The sequence below is a fragment of the Scyliorhinus canicula genome, chromosome 5 (genome assembly GCF_902713615.1).
Source record: "Scyliorhinus canicula chromosome 5, sScyCan1.1, whole genome shotgun sequence".
Lineage (NCBI taxonomy): Eukaryota > Metazoa > Chordata > Chondrichthyes > Carcharhiniformes > Scyliorhinidae > Scyliorhinus > Scyliorhinus canicula.
In genome coordinates this window covers 152,016,597-152,040,016 of record NC_052150.1, presented here as the reverse complement: position 1 = coordinate 152,040,016, position 23,420 = coordinate 152,016,597, and the positions used below count along the sequence as shown (strand labels likewise).

Genomic DNA, 23,420 nt, shown 5'->3' with positions numbered 1-23,420 from the left:
ACCTTTTGATTTTGGCCTCCAGATCGACAATCCTGTCGCTGATGTCCGCCGACGCCTTTTCCAGCTCAAGGATCGTCTTGCCCTGAGCCACCAATTTCTCCCCTATTCCATCGATCACCTTCTGCATGGTGACCAACGTCTCCATCACTGCCACCTTGACCACTACCTGGATTTCCACCTTTATCGTCTCCCTCATCGCCATCAGTTCCTTTGTCAGGAATGTCTTCCATCCAACTCAGTCTCCCTTTCTCTGGGGCAGGTCAGGGTCTGTCGGCTTGTGGCCTTTCCCTCCGCTCCTGCTGTCTCTGCAGCCGCTCGAACTCCCGTTTGCTGGCTTGCTGTTTCTGTCCTTTCCCTTTCTTAATTGTGGGTGTGATAAGTCCAGGTTTTCAGGCCATTTTTGAATAAAAGTGCCTATTTGGTTGTGTTGTGGAGGCGAGCCACCTGATGTACATCTTCTCAGAACATCACCGTCACCGAAGTCACCCATGCATCAATTTTAAACCCCTAAATTTGGAACTCCAATCCTCGGGACAGAATTCAGGCAGAAGATTAGTGGATATATCATAATTAATGATAGAACCCAGATATATTGAGTTTCTGCCTCGTTAACAAACCAAAGCAGCAAATTTTGGCCAAATGGGGCAGGCACCACCTCTCTCCCATCAAATTTCACTTTTTGACAATAGTTTGGCTGAATAGAGCCAGGGCCACCTTGAGGAAGTGATTATTGCTGTTCATAGTCAAATGCGGGTGGATGCGACGGCATGTGGTGCAGTGGATAGCACTGGGACTGCAGCGCTGAGGTCCCGGGTTCGAATCTCGGCCCTGGGCCACTGTCCGTGTAGAGTTTGCACATTCTCCCCATGCCTGCTTGGGTTTCACCCCCACAACCCAAAGATGTGTTGGTTAGGTGGATTGGCCACGCTAAATTGCCACTTAATTGAAAAAAAATAATTGGGTACTCTAAAAAAATTTTTTAAACGAAATAATAAATGCGGGTGGATAAAGCAGCCGTTGCAAATGACAGCCAGATGCAGAGGGATGACTTGGCATTAGATCCTGGGTCTGTGAACATTAAATTCAATTGGAATAAGTTTCAGTGGGGTAGAAAGTTTACTTCAGTGTTGTTAGATTTATCGTAACCTGTGAGTGATGCCTTTCTTTCCCCGATGGATAGGTTTTGTTTCTCACTGGAAAGCAATGATATATTTTCTGTTTACTTTGTTCTAACTGGTAAGATTTGTGTCCTTGCAGCTGTTCTTGGATGTTCTGCCTGAGGACAAAAAACATTGGCTGAATAAAATAGGAGAATTAAGATCTCACTATGAGCAGATAAAAGAAATTGTAAGTATTTTTACACTTTTTCCATAAACTATATATCTCATTATTTAACAAACACTGAAGTACCAACAGTAGTCTTGTCTGACCATAGCATATCACAAACCCTCGGAAAGCTGCTGGACAGCAAGATCTAGTCGTCAACAACCCACTTTCACAGGATGAGGGGGTGAGTATGATCAGATTTGTTTCTGTCATTTAATTTCTTGAAGATTGCTGGTTAACCCATAATACCTTCAGCTATTTAGTTGAAGCAAATTTGATGCCACTCTCAGCTAATACATCAAACCAATGTAATTTGTGTGAAATAACCTTGCCTTTTGCAATAGAAACATGTGCGCTAAACAAGCTGCTTATTTTGAATTTCAGATGCCATTCGTTATTGCATTCTAAAAGTTTGCGTTATACCAATTAGCCACCAACTCCATCCCACTCTCTGGCCACTGTCCAGACTGTTTGCAGCTAATTTTGTGAGATGATATATCTGCATAATTAACTGCTACCCATATATCTTACAAACACCCCTAAGCTGAACTCTAGACCAAATATCCCCTCCATCATGGCTGCCTCATTTACCTTCGTAATATTGGCCATCCTACCTTAGCTCATCTTCTGCTGAAACCTTTAACTGTGACTTTCTCCTTCCGGACTTGACAATTAAATGGCCAGTTGCTTACCTTCCATCTTCTATAAACTTGAGCTCATTCAAAATTCTGCTGTTCATCCCTAGGCTGCACCAAGTCCTATTTGCCCATGTGCTCTACTTCTGGCCACTTAAGCAATCCAAATTTTCATCCTCCACCATTCGCAGCAATTCGTTCATATGCATAAAGCATCCCGAAACCTTTAAATTCCTCTTCCTCTCCTCCTTTAATCACACCTTAAAACCTACCTGTTTGACTAGCACTCACTGCAAATTATTCAAGATATGTCGAAACATACAACAAATAGAAACGGGAGTAGGCCATTCGGCCCTTTGAGCCTGCTCCGCTATTCATTGTGATCACTAAATTCAGTACCCTGACCCCCCCCCCCCCCCCCCCCCCCCCCTCCCCCCCATTACCCTTGATCCCTTTAACCCCAATAGGTATATCTAATTCATTCTTGAAATCACACAAAGTTTTGGCCTCAACTACTTTCTGTGGTAGCCACTCTCTGGCTGAAGAAATTTCTTCTGGCTGAAGAAATTTCTCCTCACCTCAGTCCAAAACATTTATCCTAAAACTATGACCCCCTAGTGCTAGACTCCCTCACCATTGGGAACATTCTTTCTGAATATACCCTGTCTAATCCTGTTAGAATTGTATAAGTTTCTATGAGATCCCCTCCCGCTCCTCAAAACTCCAATGAAGATAATCCTCAACCAACATAGTCTCTCCTCATATGACAGTCCCGCCAACCCAGGAATCAACCTGGTAAATCTTCGCTGCACTTCCTCCATAGCAAGAACATCCTTCCTCAGATAAGGACACCAAACTACATACAATACTCCAGGTGTGACTTCGCCCAACGCTCTGGGCAATTACAATAAAGCATTCCTGTTCCTTTACTCCAATCCTCTCGCTATGAAGGTCAATATACCATTTGCCTTTTTTACCGCCTGCTGTACCTGCGCGCTGACTTTCAGCGACTGATATACAAGGACACCAAGGTCTCACTGAATATCCACCTCTCAATTTACACCATTGAAATAATAATCTGCCTTTCTATTTTTTCTATCTATATTTTCTATCGAAATGGATAACTCACATTTATCCACATTGTGCTGCATCTGTCATGCATATGCCCACTCACTCATCCCGTCCAAATCATGCTGAAGCATCTCTGCATCCTCCTCACAATTCACCCTCCCAATCAACTTTGTACTGTCTACAAATTTGGAGATAATACATTTAGTTTCCTTGTCCAAATCATCAATACATAATATGAGCAGTTGAGATCCTAGCACAGATCCCTGCAGTACCACACTAGCCACTGCCTGCCAATCGGAAAAAGACTCATTTATTCCAACTCTTTGCTTCCTGTCTGCTAACCAGCTTTCTAGCCATCTCAAGACAACACCTGCAATCCCATGTGCTTTAACTTTACATTGTAATCTTCCATGTGAGACCTTGTCAAAAGCTTTCTGAAAGTCTAAATAAACCATATCCACCGATTCTCCCTGGTCAACTCTACTAATTACATCTTCAAAGAATTTCAGTAGATTTGTCAAGCATGATTTCCCTTTCGTAAATCCATGTCAACGTTGTCTGATTAAACCACTGCTTTCCAAATGTTATGCTATGGAATCCTTGATAATGGACTCCAGCAACTTCCCATTGCTGATTGGGCAGCACGGTAGCATGGTGGTTAGCATAAATGCTTCACAGCTCCAGGGTCCCAGGTTCGATTCCCGGCTGGGTCACTCTGTGCGGAGTCTGCACGTCCTCCCCTTGTGTGCGTGGGTTTCCTCCGGGTGCTCAGGTTTCCTCCCACAGTCCAAAGATGTGCGGGTTAGGTGGATTGGCCATGCTAAATTGCCCGTAGTGTCCTGTAAGGTTAGGGGGGGGGGCGAGTTGTTGGGTTACGGGTATAGGGTGGATATGTGGGTTTGAGTAGGGTGATCATTGCTCGGCACAACATCGAGGGCCGAAGGGCCTGTTCTGTGCTGTACTGTTCTATGTTCTATGATGTTAGGCTCACAGGTCTATAGTTCCCTGTTTTCTCTCTACCTCCTTTTTGACTAGCGGGCTTAAGTTAGCTACCTTCCAATCTGTAGGAATTATTCCAGAGTCCAAAGGATTTTGGAAAATGTCCACCAATGGATCTGCTATTTCTAGGGCCACTTTCTGAAGTATTCTGGGATGAAGATTATCAGGCCCCAGAGATTGATCCGCCTTCAATCCCATTAATTTCCACCAAACCATTTTTCTACTAATACTGATTTCCTTCAGCTCCGTGTTTCTCAGAGCGTCTTATTAATTTTTTCCTTTGTGAAGACAGAAGGAAAGTACGAATTTAGTCCCTGAGCCATTTCTTTGATCTCCATTATAAATTCCCCCTTTTCTGACTGTAAGGGGCCTACATTCTTTTTTGTCAATCTTTTTCTCTTTACATACCTATAGAAACTTTTACATCAAGGTGTTGACATCTCTGTGTAAAGTAAGCCTTTGTGTAGTTAATTTTGTACCACCCATGAGGAATATTACTTTGACATAAAATTCATTGCAATTTCTCGAAGTTTAATGTTTTTATAGTGAAATTAGCTAAGGAGATGTGCAAGGAGGTTATTTTCCACATGTTAAATCTTACTGTATCAATTATATCCCCCCCTTTGTCATTCCTTGTGCCACTTGTTGACTTGGAAATATATCTTAAGAAAGATTATGTAGCCACCTGTTCCCAATGTTTTTTCTCTCTTCCAGTCTTAGAATTTTATTCATACTTGTGGTTCTTGTGTAAATTAGATGGTAAATTTAATGAATTTCCAGTCTCGTCATGAAGTTGCACCTGCATGAAATGCATGTGAAGATGTTCGGCACAGGTCAACAGGGTTTCTATCCATTACAATTATAATTGAATGGCCACACCCAAATACCTAATATGGACACCTGACAGGCAAAGCTCTGTGTTGATAATGTAATTTTGTAAAATGTACCTTTTGTACAACATTCTAGATGCCAGCTGCAGCTCATTTTACAGTAAAATGCATGTTCTCTTCTTTCATCCCCAACTATTTTCTTTTGGTGACAATTTTCCGCTAATTGAATGAAGACTGCACAATACATTACAGCTAATGTAGAATAACAAAAATATTTGAATGAAAATTAAAAGAATAAATGTGAAAAATTAATTTTAAAGCTTTTTGACATTTTCACATAATATTTTGCCTTGAAGTTAAACATTTGATCCTGCACTGATATAGCTGTGACATAGCTTTTTTCAAAAATAATTCAACACTATACTTTTTGCTTCCACGTGTTTGAATAATATTTTAGGAGAAGCACAAATTGTTTATCCGTACAATGTAATGCCGTGTTATCTTTGCTTGGAAAATTCTTGGTTGTATCATGAATTGCAAGGCTGCAATAAGGTACATGATCCTAAGAAGGTGAACAAGAGGCAATTGAAAAAGACTATCAAGTAAAATATGTTGCCTATTAAAGCATTTGGTTCAGTTTTTTTGCAATTAATATTTATTGTCCAATTTCTTTTCTAGAGTCTTTGGAACAGGTTTTTTCAAGATAAAGAACTTCGGGCAATGATTCAACAAGATGTGACTAGAACGTATGTGCAGCATTAAATCTGTAAATGAATCATAAAATGCAAACCATGTGTTGGTATTTAAGATGTTTGCTTTCAGTAAATTGCTGTCCATCCTTTTTTTAGATGACGTAAATGCATAATTAGCTGCTATGCAGCATAAGGATGTTATTTCTTTATCAAATGTATGAAGATTTTGATATTAGGCTTTATATAGGCCTTAAGTATACGCAATTTTCTTCATAAATGGTTTTGTATTTCTTTCCTATTTCTGTCCTTACTGATTGTATACTGAATATTCCTCCCAAGCACATGAGAAGGATAGTCGTGGTGCAGTAGTATTTTAGGACCAGCAGGGAGGCAGTAGCACAATGGTATTTACGCTGAACTAATAATCCAGAGACACTGGTTAATGCTCAGGGGACCCGGGTTTGAATTCCATGGCAGATGGTAAAATTTGAATTCAATTTAGAAGAAATCTGGAATTAAAACTCTAATGATAACCATGAAACCATTGTCGATGGCCATTAAAACTCATCTGATTCTCTGATATCCTTTCAGGAAGGAAACTTGCTGTCGTTATTAGTTTGGCCTACATGTGACTCCAGACCCATGCAGCAATGTGGTTAACTCTTACAAATAACCTCTGAAATGTAAGCCACTCAGTTCAAGGGCAATTAGAGATGGACATTAAATGCTGGGCTTTGCCAGTGACGCCCAGATTCCATGACCGAGTGAAAAAACAATAGAAGGCTGTCTTGAGGAGAATAAATGAGTCTCCAATTTTATTTTGAATGCGATAAATTCTTCAATAGCTTTTCAAACTGCACAAAATACTTTTTTGAAAACATTTGTATTTAATCAACTAATGAAAGCAAGTTCAAGCAATATGAAATCTGCAACTCAAATCTCAAAGCCTCCTGTTTCTACAGCAGTTGAACTTCTGGGCCACCCACCTATTCCAAATTATGTTTTTGCTTTTGCCTGCAAAATACCATGGAGATTTATTCAGTAATTTGTAGCTATGATACTGTCAGTTTGCAGCTTAGATATGAGATGATCAGTGTCGTTGCATAACTGTTGAATAATGCAAAACCAATCTGGGAATGTAGTGAAGGACTAATAATTTTGAAAAAGGAGGAAATATTTCAAAACCTTTTTGAAGGCAAAATTAATATTTTGTTCTGCCATTTGTGATCCAGCGGTAGCACTCTCACTCACTCCGAGTCAGAAGGTTGTGGATTCAAGTACCATGCGAAGAACTTGAGCACAAAACCTAGCAGCTACCCCAGTGCACTACTGAGAGAATGCTGCACTGTTAGAGATGCCATCTTTTAAATGAGGCATGAAATAAAGACACCATCTACTCAACCATGCGAATGTAAAGATCCATTGGCACAGTTCTGAGAATCAATGGAGTTCTCCCAGATTGTTAGTCCAGCGACAAACCGCTGTGCCACTGCCTGGTCAATATTTATCCCTAACCTAACATCTAAAAATCTGTTGATTATCACATTTCTGTTTGTGGAACTTTGCTGTACATACATGTTTCCTACATTACAATTACTACATTACAAGTGCTTCATCGGCTGTGAAGCATTTAAGAACGTGAAACATCTGATTCACACTCCGAGTTTCTCCAGATTTTCTAGATTAGGCCATCGGTGATTTTTTAATTTTTATTAGAATTCCTGTCAAACAACATTCTATTTGGGCAGCTCCAAAGTTCCATTTCATAGTTTTACAAAAGTGTTAATGTGTATATTTATAGTCAGTAAGTGCACAACATCAAATTTAATCAGATTCTGGACTTGCCCTGACCGTGCTGCTATATTGTTTTGCTTTTGTTTGTTATTTGGCAAAAATATTAAAATAAAGAACTAAGTTACAACCCATCATTAACTTTCATTGTTAATGTGTACTTGAGAGGCAATGTAATTATGTATTTTCAATCTCAAATTAACAGCACCCCCAATTCATTTATGCTTAATAGGTAACGAGTACTCATTGATGTGAATTGTATTGGAATAACTGACTTTTCTGTACACTAAAATGAATAGGGGATTTTGGGGACATACTTGTAAATTAAGGAAGATGCACGATAAATGTCAGTGTAACCTGGAAATGTATACTGATATCATCCATGGCACAGACTGCCACCTAGTGTAATAAATACTCTCTCAATTTAAGCTTTCAAAGATTAATCAAATCGATTTCCAATTTAATGCAATATAAATTGGTGTTGTGCTGACAAAAGGTGATTTTCTTTAATGATCAGATCCAGACGAGGACTTTGTTGTTTCAACAAGAAACCCGTGTTCCTGCATATTTACCTTTTTAAATACGTGTCCCTGTTTTTAACTGAATGACCCTTGCTGGCAAGTCTGTGCTTATGTCTTTATATGCGCATTGCATTTTGTGTTTGTAAGTCTTTCTCATGAAGTTGTGCAGAATGAGGTAGAGGATGCAGTTTTTGATAGCAATTGGTGTTCATCCATTGATTTTATAGTAAGAACATTTTATTTTGTTAAATGGTATTCTGTGACTTTTGCTGCCACTTTGTTATGGGCTCTCCATTGTTCTCTGAAAATCATAAATCTGTGGCCTGTGTAGAATACACAAATATGTATATTTAGTTCTGAATACACCAAAGCAAGGGGTCCTGCTGATGCCTTCAGCTTTAATGGTGAAAACCTGCCTAACCGAATTACCCATCCCCCTTTCAAGCTATCGTAGTGTGTTAAGAATTGGGAGAAAATTCAGATTCAAAACAAAGTAAGACAGGGAGTTTTTTAGAGGCAAACACCTGGAAAAAGATGAGATGTGAACTTTGCCTATCAGTGGAAAACAAGTATTTTACACATGTGACCAGAGAAAACAATTGGGCTATAGAGGTGGTAATTTCAATAATAATAACAATAATGGAATAGAGAGATGATTAAATTGATATGTACTTGCCAAAAGCAAACTTCACAGGGTGAATAACAGCAAAGGGAAAGAAAAGGTATAATTGTAGAACACTAACTAAGGGGGGAAAAAGGGAGAGACAGATAACATTGGAACTGCAGCAATTGCAGATATTGTCTTCTGAAAGAATCAGCCATTTTCCGCATTAGCTGAACCGGAAGACTGTTTCCTAGATGTGACCACCTTAACCCGAGTGTGGCAATCATTTGTTGGATTGAGCTCATAGAGTTACTTAATATTGGCTGTTTAGGAAAAAGGGGTATCTAGGAGCTTAGGTAACTTGGGTAGTTGGGGACGAAGGGATAATTTCATGTAAAATTGTGTCTATAGTCTTCAGTGTAATTAAGTGGCATTGTGTATTATAGTCCTTCTTGTCATGCATGCCTTTGTGTTTTAAGTTATTAAATATTATTTATCAATTGTTCGTACACGACTGGACTGTTCCCCTCACTGGCTTGTCCATCGTTCCTGACATTCTGCCAAAAAAACACACAAGCCACAATGAACCAGTGTTCCAAGTTACTCTTCTGGGTTATGGGATACCCTCGCATTTAACACCAGTGTGGTTCTTAACAAGTATGACAACACTGACATCAACCAAAAATGCATCGTATTCCCAAAAAGCAACAAAGTCTCACCCTATCAACCAGCGCCCTATCAAACTACTTTCATTCACCAAAAGATATACAATGAGTCACTCATGACATTAATTCACCGTTACTCCTTTCCCAAAATTCAATTCAAGTTCCACAAGAACCAGGCATCTGCTGACTTCTTCACAGCCTTGTTGTTGGGGATGATAGGAGAGGAACTATCTTCAATATCAAGGTCCCAATAGATTTAGTATTGCAATAAGGATGCTTAGCAAAACTGAAGTTAAAGGGTAAACCTTCCATTGATATAATTCGTACAAAGTAAGATGGTCATGAAAGCCAGTCATCATAGGCCCAGGACGTTGCAGCATAAGTACTTGAGGCTGGCATGGTATGTCCAATGATCCTCAACTGCTTCATCAGTCAGCAGTGTCTTCATTCAGCATAAGATAAGCAATGGGGTTATTCGCTGATGATTATACCATGTTCAGCTTTATTGACAAATGCTCCAAACCAGCATATAGCAGGATTTGTACACAACCAGGCAAAATTTAACATGGTCAACTGGCATCAACCTCCTTTCATTCACTAAAAGTTATAGAAGGAATCACAGATGACAGCAATTCACCGTTATTCCTTTCCCATAGCTCAGTTCAAGTTCACAAGAACCAGGCATCTGCTGTCATCTTCACAGCCTTGTTGGAGAAGATAGGAGAGGAGCTATCTTCAGTATCAATGAGTCAGTGATGACATCAATGCAGTGGCAAGGAAATACCATCTCCATAAATAGAAAAAAAGCACCAACTAGCTGAACTGCAGGCTTTGCGTGGGAGTATAATGTTCTGCTGATAACTGAAACCTGTCGCAAAATCAAGCAAACAAAAAATGTTGTAAATACTCAGCAGATCAGGCAGCATCCGTGGATTGAAGTAGAGTTTAATGTTTCAGGATGACGTGACCTTTCATGAGATGAGACATACAGGACAGGATGTATTCCATAGACCTTTGACTATTGGGAAAGCTGTAGAGGGGCAAATATGCAAAGAAATGAGAGAGATGCAAAAACTATAGAATAGATATATTGAGGGACTTTAATTGCCCTAATGAAGACTGCGATAGTACTAATGTAAAGAGCAGAGAGAGGAAGGCTTGCTAATGTGTTCAGGACAACTTTTTCCATCAATATGTTTCTACTTCAATGAGAAAGGAGGCATTGCTAGATCCAGTTCTGGGAAATGAGGTAGGACAAATGAATGAAGTGTCAGTCGGAAAACATGTAGGGGATAGTGATCAGGGTATCATATGGTTTAGATTAGTTTTGGAAAAGCGTAATCCAGAGAAAAAAATAATTAATTGGGAGGGGGCGAGTTTTGATGGGAATGAAACAGATCTAGCCCAGGTAAATTTGAATCAAAGATTGGCAGAAAAATCATAATTGTCTTAAAGAAGAGTTCATTTAGATACGTTCTCACATGGGGGAGCAGTATGACAAACAAAGCCAGAGCTCCCTGGGTGACAAAAGAGAGAGTACGATGAAACAGAAAAACAGTGCATATGGCAGGTGTCAATGTTGATAATACATGTGAGAACCAGGCTGTATATAGAAAGTTCAGAGGAGCTGTTAAAAAATAAATAAGAGCAGCGAAGAGACTGACAGCCAACATAATAGAAAAATCAAAAGGCTTCTGTGGATATGTAAATAACAAAAGGGTGGTAAAAGGATTAGGCCTGATAAGGAACTAAAAAGGTAATTTATGGAGGCAGAAGGCACACTGAGCTACTAAATTACTATGCATCTGCCTTTACCAAGTAAGAAGACGTGGTCAAGGTTTTGGGGAAGAGGAGGTAATTGAGTCACTGGATAGGCTAAAATTTGATAAAGGCTGCTGGCCCTAAAATTGATAAGTCATCTGGACTTAATTGATGCAAGGATACTAAAGTAAAGGTGGAAATTACGGAGGCACTGGCCATAATTTTCCAGTCCTCCTTAGATGCAGGGGTAGTGCCAGAGAATTGGAAAATTGCAAATGTTGCATCCTTGTTCAAAAATGGGGTGTAAGGATAGGCCAGTCAGTTTAACTTTGGTGTTGGGAAATTATTAGAGATCATAATCTGAGACCAAAGTTAACTTGTCATTTGGATTAACTAAGAAAAACCAGTACAGATTTTTTAAAGGCAAAATGTCTTTCATCCTCTGTTATTCCATTGAAAAAGTTAATCTAGTTAACTAATGAGTGAATTGTGATTAATATGGTGTGCATAAACTACCAACATGTGTTTGTACCAAATGCTGTTTAACAGGCTTGCTCGCAAAGTTGAAACTCATAGAATTCGGATACAGTGGCACTATGATTACAGAATTGACTGAGTGGCGGAAAAGTAGCAATGAGCAGTTGTTTGACAGGTTGGGGAAAAGTAGATAATGTGGTTGCCAAAGCTCAGTATTCAGACCACTTATTTTCTTGATATATATTCTTGATGACTTGTGTGTGCAGGGCACGTATTCAAAATTTTCAGATGACAAAACTTGGAAGTACTGTGAACTTTGAGGAGGATATTGGTGGCACGGTAGGACAGTGGTTAGCACTGTTGCTTCATAGCACCAGGGTACCAGGTTCGATTTCCGCTTGGGTCACTGTCTGTGTGGAGTCTGCACGTTCTCCCCCTATCTGCGTGGGATTCCTCCGGGTGCTCAGGTTTCGGTTTCCTCCCGCAATTCCTGAAAGACGTGCTTGTTAGGTGAATTGGACATTCTGAATTCTTCCTCTGTGTACCCGAACAGGCGCCGGAGTATGGCGACTAGAGGATTTTCACAGTAACTTCATTGCAGTGTTAATGTAAGCCTACTTGTGACAATAATAAAGATTATTATTATTATATTATTATTATAAGGTCATAGGCTGGCAGAATGGGCAAACACGTGGCAGAAGAAATTTAGTGCAGAGAAATATGATGCAATACATTTAATGTGGAAGAACAAGGAGGCATGGTACAATTGTAAAAGGTGTGCAGGAGCAAATGGACCTGGGGGCTAAATGTAGACAAATTGTTGAAAGAGGCAAAGCAGGTTGAGAAAACAATTAATGAGACATAAGGGATCCTCGATTTTATAAATAAAACAAGGAGTATACAAGAAGGATGTTATGGTCAGCATTTTCTAAGACACTGCTTTGGCTGGAGTATTGGGCTGCTCTCTTTAGAGAAGAGAAGGTTGAGAGGAAATTTGATGAAAGGTGTTCAAAATTATGAATCTGGACACAATAGATACGGAGAAACTGTTCCCATTCTGAGAAGCATTGATAATCAGGGGGTATTGATTTAAGATGATTGGTGAAGAACCAGAGAAGAAATTAGGAATAACCTTTTTGGGCAGCATATATTTAGGAGAGGAGGATAATAGCTTTTGAGATATGGGAATGGCCCAAGATCAACTAGATGGACAAAAAGACAAATGAGCTGGAAGTTCAGGAATCAGAATGGTTGCTGAGTACAGTTAGATAAAGAAAGATAGTCAAGTCCGGACATTGGAAACAAAGGGCTCGATAGCCTTGTCTCAGCAACAATTGAAGGAGAAATTGAGGGTAAAAACAGAAGAAGGAGGAGAAAAATCAGATGGATGGATAATGTTGAGATGTGGACTGAGAGGCTTGAAGAAAGACAGAGAAGAAGCAAGACAGTGCCAATGGCCCTACTAAAGCTACAGTGAAAATAAATGAATGAATGTTGTTTGGACCTGGAATTCAATAAAAACAAAATTCTGGAAAAGCCCAGCAAGTCTGGCAGCATCTGTGGAGAGAGAAACAGTTAACCTTTTGAGTTTAATATGGCTCCTCTTCAGACTTGGAATGTACTGTCTGCAAATGTGTTGAAAGCAGACCTCAATTATGGCTTTGAAAAGAACATTGGATAATTATTTCAGGGAAAAGACGGTGTGGGACTAGCCAAGTTGCTCTTACATAGAGTTACATTGGACAAGAGGTCCTAATGATGGCCTTCTGCGCTATCATGATTATATGATTCACTCTCCTCCCTCTGATCTTTAAGCATGCAGCCACCACAAGCCCCTGATCAACAGCATATTTTGCAAAAGTGCTGACCAGAAAAGTAACTGGATGAGCCATATCAATTCTGTGGCTACAAGAACCGGACAAAACTGGGTAAACTGAAAAGTGGCTCATTTTCTAATCCTTTACTATCTTTCCACCATCCACAAGGCTCCAGGGGGATTGTGTTGGAATAGGTATGGATTTGCTACATGGGTGCTGAACCAACACAAGAAGCTCAACATCATACAGAAGGGAGAGATCTGATGGTCAATGCTGCTGATACTGGACACAGTAGCCATACTCTACCGGATAATTTTGTTTGCAGTATGTGGCCTAGAGGGTGCATTGCATCAATTCATTTTATTAAGTTTACTTCAATAGCATTTTACGATTTTTATCATAAAGCATTAGAGAAGCAATGTCATGGGAATGCCAGCAATTCACACAATCATATTTTGGACATTTTACATCGGAAAAAGGCCATTCAGCGAACCTAGTCCATACCATATTTACACTCCACTTAAGACTTCTATCCTTCGTCATCTAACTCGAGCATCATGATCCTCTATTCCCTTCTCCCTAATATGCATATCTAGCTCCCCTTAAATGCACCAATACTATATACTTCAGCTGATTGCAGAGGTAACGAGTTTCACGTTCTCACCTCTTTCTGGCAAAAGAACTTCCTTATGAATTCCTTTTTTGATTTTCTTCTTCTTTGCTGAGTTGAAATCCTAAAATACCTTACCTCGCACCATTGCCATAAGAGCCACAGTTGTTCAAGAAGGTGGCCCACCACCATGTCCCGAGGGCAATACACGTCATGCTGTCAATGCTGTTAATACCCTGAGAATTTTTTTCAATTGGAGAATGGGTCATGACAGACTGTGGTTCTACTGTGATGTCACTCAAACTTCAACAACATTCAAACAATTGCCCAGATTCTCATGAAATATACTTGTTAGTGTGATACTGGAGATGTGTCCAGCAATTATAGAACACAACAGAATTTTCCTGACACCAGGTTGGTGGGATTGGACGTGGGGGAGCCATGTTGATATGGCTCCCTGACTCATTTGTGCCATCAGGCAAGGGCAGGCAGGGGAATAAAATGGCTCCCGACTGAAAGAAAGCTGACAGTCCGCCCCCGAACAGGCGCCCGAATGTGACAACTAGGGGCTTTTCACAGTAACTTCATTTGAAGCCTACTTGTAACAATAAGCGATTTTCATTTCATTTCATATTTAAGGCCCCGATTAAGAGCTATATAGAATGCTTGGCAGCATTTTGCTGGCATTAGAACAGTGCCATGTCTGAAGGCTGTCAGCATAATGGACTTTTCAACAGTCCAGGGGACATTGGAGCCATGTCCTCCAAAAGAGGAGGTCTCCAACAGGAAGGCTGCCCTTTGGTCCCGAAGAACCCCCTTGAGGGGTTTCTCCTTCAATCTGAGAGTTCTGACTACATGACCACTCTGAAATTTTATTTCCATGTTAGTCCTCTGAGGATGCCTTCATGACCCCATCAGTTTCCTACCTACCTCAGCAGCATCTACCCCTCTGTGGGGTTGCCATGGCTTCCGAGCTGCCGGTCCTCTGATTGGCTAGTAACAACGGAGCTTCCCCCCTATCCTTCATTGGACAGCAAACGTGGAGGCAACCAATTAGGAGACAGCCTCCAGGAGTATCACTGTTCTGATCTTAATGTCAGCAAGTTGTGGGCTCAGGACCTGAATTTAATCCTTTGTTTGTTCAGCACCTCAATTCAGTCCCAACGTCAGGATCGCAAAGCCTTTTTCCAAAAAAGGAAATCCTATCCATTGCTTCCATAAGAATTTAAAACACCAAGTGAATTTGTCTGATTATTTTTAAATAGATGGAAATTAATATTTAAACGCTACAAAAGTTTAGTTGATGTACCTCAGGCAATATTGTAATTGGCCATTTTAATGTTCATTTCAAACAGGCTTAATTCAAATAGAATTGTAACAAGATCACAGTGTTAACAGAATGTTGTCTGATGGCATTGTGAAAAATAACCTGAGGAGCAAAAAGGAACAACATTTCTTGAGATGATGTGCTGAAATTTTGTGTCTTTCAGGTTTCCTGAAATGCAGTATTTCCAACAGGAAAGTGTGAGGCAGATCTTGACAGATATCCTGTTTTGTTATGCGAGAGAAAATGAGCAGCTGCTTTACAAGCAGGTAATGAAATACTGTACAGGTTTGGTTGAATAATTAAGCAGTTTAAAATTGGACTGTAAGAAAAAGTGTCTTGTGACATTTACTAAGAATAAATATGCATTCATTCTGGGCATAACATTCTGTCCCCAAAGCATTTAAGTCTGCTGCAAGTTACACATTGCATATGTTTTAGTGTTTTGTTCCAGTACATTTTTATAGAAAAAAACCTTCCATGCACAGAAGATTTAGTAATTTTCACATTAATGTTTTAATTATTCTGTCTTTTCCCAATGTGTTTCTATCTGCAGAGTTGCTTGCTTTTAAATTATAAAGCAAATATACTCTACTATTTCTTTTAATGTTTAAGTGAAGGCTATAAGAGATTAAATCTGTAATTAATTGTCCATTTACTAAGGCAATTACATTTGAAAATCGTACATTCATATCACAGTTTTAGGCTATTTATGCATAAATATGAACAAAGAGAAATAACCTCTTGATTTGTATGATGTATACCATGCTAAATTGTAAAATGTTTCAAAACACAAAATTTTGGGTGTGCAAAGCAGCCCATCAGCATCTGTAAAGAAAAAAGGCTGATTTACATTTTAGGTGTAGAACTGTGTCATCTAGCTAGTCTGCATGCATCTTGCACTTTGTAAATTCATTGAGCAGTTGAAGCGACTCCACTTTAATAGATCCTCGTTCATTTTCCAGACACATTTTATTTTTTAATTTGAGTAAGAATGCTCCGTCTCTGTTGATTTTTTTTTATGCTAATGTTTTAGGGCATGCATGAACTGCTGGCTCCTCTTGTCTTTATTCTGCACTGTGATCACCAAGCCTTCTCACATGCCAATGAGACAGCAAATCCAAGGCAAGTTTTATCTATACAAGTTCTGTATTATTTAATTTGAAGTTGAAATTAATTGAAATAAGTACAACATTACACTTAATGTAGGACGTAAGTCAACTCCAGAGAGGGGAAGCTAGTTCATTAATTGCAATGCTAGCTGGATTGTCACGATTTTACGAAAGTGCAGTTAGAGTAGCGTGATGCAGCATTTGAGTCTTGTCTGCCATTAAGAGGAGAGTCAATTTTGATACCCTTCTTAAGCCAGTCTACTGCAAACCTTAAACAACTGGTAATGTGAATTCTGGAAGGACGGTTGACAGGAGAATGGAAAAGAGGAAAGATTTTGAAATAAAGTTCGATATAAAAATCTTTCTATCAAATCAGGTACAAAACTCATGTTGTTGATTGACCATAATCTTTTTGTTACTTGAATGTTTCATGTACGTAAAATAAAGTACTGTGAGCCAACTGGATTGGTCAATAATCTCAACACCTATTTGCTACCCAGAGTGCTAAATAGTTTTTAATAAACAGTGCTGACTCGTAATAAAAAAATCAAAGCTTAGCTTTTAGTCTTGACTAACAGTCCCACGGGTTTCCCATGGAGTTGAAAAACCTTGGGAGAGTGAGAAAACTTTTAAATTCAGCATATTCCTCCTGGCAGAAGAACAAACTGTATTTGGTGGGCTGGCCAAAGAAACAGTGGAATTAATGCATGGGGTGCTTTTAGGACCGGGGGAGGGAAAAATCATTTAAAAAAAAGTCTTATTTTATTTTGTTAAAAATTACCTTAGTTTTGCAACTATAAAAGATTATTACACACGGCTGTTTTTGATGATGCGCAATGTGAATACTTAGATTTTGGCAATCCTTGTAGGTCAAGCAGTATATTGGTATAGAAAGGAATATTTTGCTGATTTACAGTTTATATCTCCACAGCGAGGAAATGAAAGCTCTCCTCAACCCTGAGTTCTTGGAACATGATGCTTAGTGAGTTAAACAATGACATAATTATTTTTGTTATTGCTATTGTTTTGCTTCTTGTTGTTTTGAAACTTGTCGTCTTATCTCTTCAGTGCAATGTTCTCACAACTTATGGACACTGCTGAACCATGGTTTTCAAGTTTTGAAAGAGAAATAAGAAAGGTATGCTCATATTGATTGTCAGTTAATGATAAATTAAAATACTTTAATTATGCACATTTTCCTCAAGAGTTATTTAAGATAAAATGACTTAATTATTTATTTTGATTTATGCAAATCAGCTGATTACCTCTCTCCCTGATCTCACACATTACCATTAATATCCTGTGGATATTGGAAAATTCTCATGGATGCATTCAAGGTTTATGTGTTGCTTAAGAAATTGTCATATTTTATATTTTTTGCAAAAATGTTATTAAAACCTGGGTTAAGATGCATACAGTCTGACTGCTCGAGGTGTGATTAAGGTGTTGTAAAAGTGAGGTCATCATTGATTTGTAGGTGGAGTGTTCTGCTAATATACCTTGAGAATCGTTTACTTGTTTACAGATGGCTAGCTAATGGAATACTGATCCCTGAGGTGTAGATAATTTATGGAAGGGTGTACTGTGTTTGGTCATGGTTAAACAAGCCAAGGTACATCTTGGAAGAAGAGACAAACAAATTCCTTATGCTTTGGGGACAGAGGATGTAGTTAATGGATGGAACCACATCTTTCTGAAAAGTCAATGATCCTAGAACTCTCATCTGAACAGAAGGGCTTCGGTTTGGTCCTGAAAGTTATCTCTAAGGATTCTGCATAGAGGAAAGCAAGTAGAAAACTGGTTGTTAATTTTATTACTGAGTGGTTGTGGGGATTCTTATTTTTCTCTTCTAATAAGAATCGGTAGTCCGGTTGGTGGAGGTGTCAAAAATACGACTTTATTTTCAGTTACTCACTGGTATACACTTGAATAAAAACTGCAGAACTGAATAAAAACTTAGAAACAAAATATCAAACAATACAGAAAAAAGTCAAGCATATGGCAAAAACATGAGCACAAAATAAAATCACTAACAAGAAACAAACATGATTCAAGAATTCAGGAACAAAGAACCTGCACCATAAAATCTTGGGCGGAATTCTCTGATAATGGGGCTATGTCCCCACGCCTGTGGGAAAACAGGTGCGAATCACTCTGGGCTTTTTTCTAGAAAATCCAGAGTAATTCTCCATTTTGAAGGGGCTAGCAGGGCCCCGGATTAGTTCACGCAGTACCGGCTGCCTGCAGCGGCGGTCTGCGCAACATGGCAGGCCCACACAGCGGGCTGGCCCCAACAATATAGGCTCCCCCCAGATCGTGCGCGCCCGCCAATCAGTAGCCCTCGATCGCGAGCCTGGCCATGCTGGGGGCCCCCCTGGTGACAGATCCCACCGCCCCCCCCCCCTCCCCCCTCCCAAACCAGGGCGGCCGCGGACATGAGTGAACCACGCCAGCGGGAACTCGGCCAGTTGTTGGCGGAGAATTGCCGCGGGGGCCTCTTTCAATGACCCCTGACCGGAGCCGCGTCGACTGCGCGCGCGCGCGATTGGTGGCGATTCTCCGGTCCTCGAAGAATCGCGGGAAGACGTCGGACCCAATCACTGGTCTGATGCCCCATTCTCTGTCCCGCGCCGAGCGCGATTGCGGCGCGGAGGCTCGGAGAATCCCGGCCTTTATCTTTAAGGGAATTCTTGGGTGGGATTTTCCGCCCGGCCGCACCAGTTTTCTGGCACGCCGTGGTGTCGGCAGCCCCACACCATCCGGATACCCCGGGCTGCCAGCTAAATGGATAATCCCGACAGCGGAGAATTCAGCCCCTTATCTCCGGTTTAACCCCTCACTTGCATTCATTGGCTTCTAATTCGTAGCTAGGACCTCCCGGTTTGTTCAAATCAATGTCTGTTACTTGGAGGATAACCTGTTAATTAAACATAGAACATACAGTGCAGAAGGTGGCCATTTGGCCCATCGAGTCTGCACCGACCCACTTAAGCCCTCACTTCCACCCTATCCCCGTAACCCAATAACCCCTCCTACCATTTTTGGTCACTAAGGGCAATTTATCATGGTCAATCCACTAAACTGTACGTCTTTGGACAGTGGGAGGAAACCGGAGCACCCGGAGGAAACCCACGCAGACACTGGGAGAACGTGCAGACCCCGCACAGACAGTAACCCAGCGGGGAATTGAACCTGGGACCCTGACATTGTGAAGCCACAGTGCTATCTACTTGTGCTACTGTGCTGCCCTAGATATTGGACATTACTTGAGATTGATTGGTGCCTATCAAACCTAGCTTATCGTTTGCGTGCACAGTCTTAGGAAAAATACTGGGTATGTTTTCTCACACTTTGCCATGTTTCATAGCTTGGCGGAGACCTGACTACAATTAATTAGTTGATTACACAAAAAACATTCCATTCTCAGTACTGAATACAATGGAATACAATGTTTAGTTCTTTATATGAGAAAGTGACTGGGTTCCCACAGTCAAGACACTTTTAATAATTTGCTTATTAGTTACATGCATTCAACTAACCCCTATATGAATAAAACTAGAATTAAAACTAGACTGTCAGTAGTATTTAAGATGTGTTGGGCTGCTTAATTGGAATATAGCCATAGGTTTAGCAAGTAAGCTAAGGTTTTCTCTTTTACTTAAGAACTGTCATGGGCGGCACGGTAGAAAAGTGGTTAGCACTGCTCCTTCACAGCACCAGGGACCAGAGTTTGATTCCCAGCTTGGGTCACTCTGTGCGGAGTCTGCATGTTCTCCCCGTGTCTGCATGGGCTTCCTCCAGGTGCTCCGGCTTCCTCCCATAAGTCCCGAAAGACGTGCTTGTTCGGTGAATTGCACATTCTGAATTCTCCCTTGGTGTACCCAAACAGGCGCCAGAGTGTGGTGACTAGGGGCTTTTCGCAGTAATTTCATTGCAGTGTTAGTGTAAGGCTTCTTGTGACAATGATAAAGATTATTATTATTAACTGTAAAGTCATTTCTTTGATGCTGATGTGATTAATTATGTGTTTAAATTAAAGTTTGTTTCAACATAAAGGATACCTATTGGGCAGTGTTATCCTGTGGTGCAGTAATATTTTCTCACATTTTTACAAATGGCAGATAGTTGGGTTCTCGCCTGAGATGCTCACAGTATTTATTATATATTCAAAATAAATATTTTTTAGATTTTCTATGGAATTAAATATTGCCACTCCGGTCAAATATATTAGCTACACTCTCAGTTTCACTTCTGTTTACAGGAACAGCCCACACTAATTATCTTAATATTTCTCACCGTAACCAATCCCCTCATTCTCTGGTGCATATAATTGCCGGAAATATGTTCATTAACATTTCCATCCTGGAAAGAGAAAGAGGCATGATAATTGGGAAGATTGGTATCGACTACACGAGCAGATTTTGTCTTTACAGTCATTAGTATGTTAAAACCAGGAGTTTTCGGTCTTCTGTTCAGGAACCAAAAGGATAAGTGGTCTTCAAAATTGCTGGTGATGATCATTGCAACAAATGTTTTGTCCACAGCAGCTGCAGCATTGAGAGTTCATACTGAAGACAAGATATGTCTTTATTATAAACTGAAATTTGATTTCTTTGAGAGGAAGTTTGCTGATTTGTATTAGATCATGAACATTTATTTTAAATTGATATATGAAGAATGGGGGAGAAATGTTAATAGAGAACAAGAATGGTTCCGAAGGGTAATTTTGAATGGCGATGTGTGAAGTACAGTGTTGTTGTAAACTTTGTTCTAGCTTTCAAAATGATCAAAGTGTGTTTCAAATATTAATATGTTAAATTTGCACTTGTAGGTATTAATCAGGTTAAGAGTGTAGTAACAGTACTCAAGAAAATTTGGATTACTGGAGAAGATGAACAGGGGATGGCCCCCTCCTGCCTGCTCCGCCCCCTCCTGCCTGCTCCGCCCCCTCCTGCCTGCCCCGCCCCCTCCTGCCTGCCCGCCCCCTCCTGCCTGCCCGCCCCCTCCTGCCTGCTCCACCCCCTCCTGCCTGCCCCGCCCCCTCCTGCCTGCCTGCCCCCTCCTGCCTGCCCCACCCCCTCCTGCCTGCCACGCCCCCCCTGCCTGCCACGCCCCCCCTGCCTGCCCCGGCCCTCCTGCCTGCCCCGCCCCTCCTTCCTGCCCCGCCCCCTCCTGCCTGCCCCGCCCCCTCCTGTCTGCCCCGCCCCCTCCTGTCTGCCCCGTCCCCTCCTGCCTGCCCCGCCACCTCTTGCCTGCCTGCCCCTCCTGCCTGCCCCGCCCCCTCCTGCCCCGCCCCCTCCTACCCTCCTCCTGCCTCGCCCCCTCCTGCCCCGCCCCCTCCTGCCCCGCCCCCTCCTGCCCCGCCCCCCCTGCCCCGCCCCTCCTGCCTGCCCCTCCTGCCAGCCCTGTCCCCTCCTGCCTGCCCCGCCCCCCCTGCCCCGCCCCTCCTGCCTGCCCCTCCTGCCAGCCCTGTCCCCTCCTGCCAGCCCCGCCCCCTCCTGCCTGCCCCGCCCCCTCCTGCCTGCCCCGCCCCCTCCTGCCTGCCCCGCCCCCCTCCTGCCTGCCCCGCCCCCTCCTGCCTGCCCGCCCCCTCCTGCCCGCCCCCTCCTGCCTGCTCCGCCCCCTCCTGCCTGCTCCGCCCCCTCCTGCCTGCCCCACCCCCTCCTGCCTGCCACGCCCCCTCCTGCCTGCCACGCCCCCCCTGCCTGCCACGCCCCCCCTGCCTGCCACGCCCCCCCTGCCTGCCACGCCCCTCCTGCCTGCCCCTCCCCTCCTGCCTGCCCCGCCCCTCCTGCCTGCCCCGCCCCTCCTGCCTGCCCCGCCCCCTCCTACCTGCCCCGCCCCCTCCTGCCTGCCCCGTCCCCTCCTGCCTGCCCCGCCCCCTCTTGCCTGCCTGCCCCTCCTGCCTGCCCCGCCCCCTCCTGCCCCGCCCCCTCCTACCCTCCTCCTGCCCCGCCCCCTCCTGCCCCCCCCCTGCCCCGCCCCTCCTGCCTGCCCCTCCTGCCAGCCCTGTCCCCTCCTGCCTGCCCCGCCCCCCCCTGCCCCGCCCCTCCTGCCTGCCCCTCCTGCCAGCCCTGTCCCCTCCTGCCAGCCCTGTCCCCTCCTGCCAGCCCTGTCCCCTCCTGCCTGCCCCGCCCCCTCCTGCCTGCCCCACCCCCTCCTGCCTGCCCCGCCCCCTCCTGCCTGCCCCGCCCCCTCCTGCCTGCCCCGCCCTCTCCTGCCTGCCCCGCCCCCCCCTGCCTGCCCGCCCCCTCCTGCCTGCCCGCCCCCTCCTGCCTGCCCCGTCCCCTCCTGCCTGCCCCGCCCCCTCCTGCCTGCCCCGCTCCCTCCTGCCTGCCCCGCTCCCTCCTGCCTGCCCCGCCCCCTCCTGCCTGCCCCGCCCCCTCCTGCCTGCCCCGCCCCCTCCTGCCTGCCCCGCCCCCTCCTGCCTGCCCCGCCCCCTCCTGCCTGCCCCGCCCCCTCCTGCCTGCCCCGCCCCCTCCTGCCTGCCCCGCCCCCTCCTGCCTGCCCCGCCCCCTCCTGCCTGCCCCGCCCCCTCCTGCCTGCCCCGCCCCCTCCTGCCTGCCCCGCCCCCTCCTGCCTGCCCCGCCCCCTCCTGCCTGCCCCGCCCCCTCCTGCCTGCCCCGCCCCCTCCTGCCTGCCCCGCCCCCTCCTGCCTGCCCCGCCCCCCCTGCCCCGCCCCTCCTGCCTGCCCCGCCCCCTCCTGCCTGCCCCGCCCCCTCCTGCCTGCCCCGCCCCCTCCTGACTGCCCCACCCCCTCCTGCTTTCCAGCCCCTCTGATCTGACCCACCCTTCCCACCTGCACAGCCAGACCCTCTCCCCTCCCTCCCCCGCCAGATCCTCTGCCCTCCCTTCCCCGCCAGACTCTCGCCCTCCCTTCCCCGCCAGACTCTCGCCCTCCCTTCCCTGCCAGACACTCTTTCTCCTCCGCCAGACACTCGCCCTCCCTCCTCCGCCAGACCCTGTCCTTCTTTCCCACGACGCCCGTGCCTCCCCTTCCTGCCAGATTCTCTCCCCCATCGGGAGACTCTCTGGGAGCCCTAGAACACACTCTGAGGCCCCCCAAATATCTTAGATCATGGCACGTAGGTCTACCTGACTTATAAGAAGACTCAATTGTCTGGCCCTAAAAGTAGTGTTTTTGCATATACTTACCATATTAAGCCATCAATTTCAGTATATCCA

At 43.6% G+C, this 23,420-nt stretch overlaps 1 protein-coding gene across 3 annotated transcripts in view; it reads left to right on the top strand.

Moving 5' to 3' along the window:
• tbc1d5 (TBC1 domain family, member 5) overlaps positions 1–23,420 on the top strand; it is a 604,945-nt gene that overhangs the window by 310,420 nt on the left and 271,105 nt on the right. For all 3 annotated transcript variants that reach the window (XM_038797832.1, XM_038797833.1, XM_038797834.1), the window contains 7 exons: positions 1,258–1,347; positions 1,436–1,510; positions 5,540–5,607; positions 15,290–15,392; positions 16,160–16,248; positions 17,167–17,217; positions 17,304–17,373. In XM_038797832.1, the coding sequence (XP_038653760.1) occupies positions 1,258–1,347; positions 1,436–1,510; positions 5,540–5,607; positions 15,290–15,392; positions 16,160–16,248; positions 17,167–17,217; positions 17,304–17,373 (546 nt within the window). The remainder of the gene's footprint in view (positions 1–1,257; positions 1,348–1,435; positions 1,511–5,539; positions 5,608–15,289; positions 15,393–16,159; positions 16,249–17,166; positions 17,218–17,303; positions 17,374–23,420) is intronic.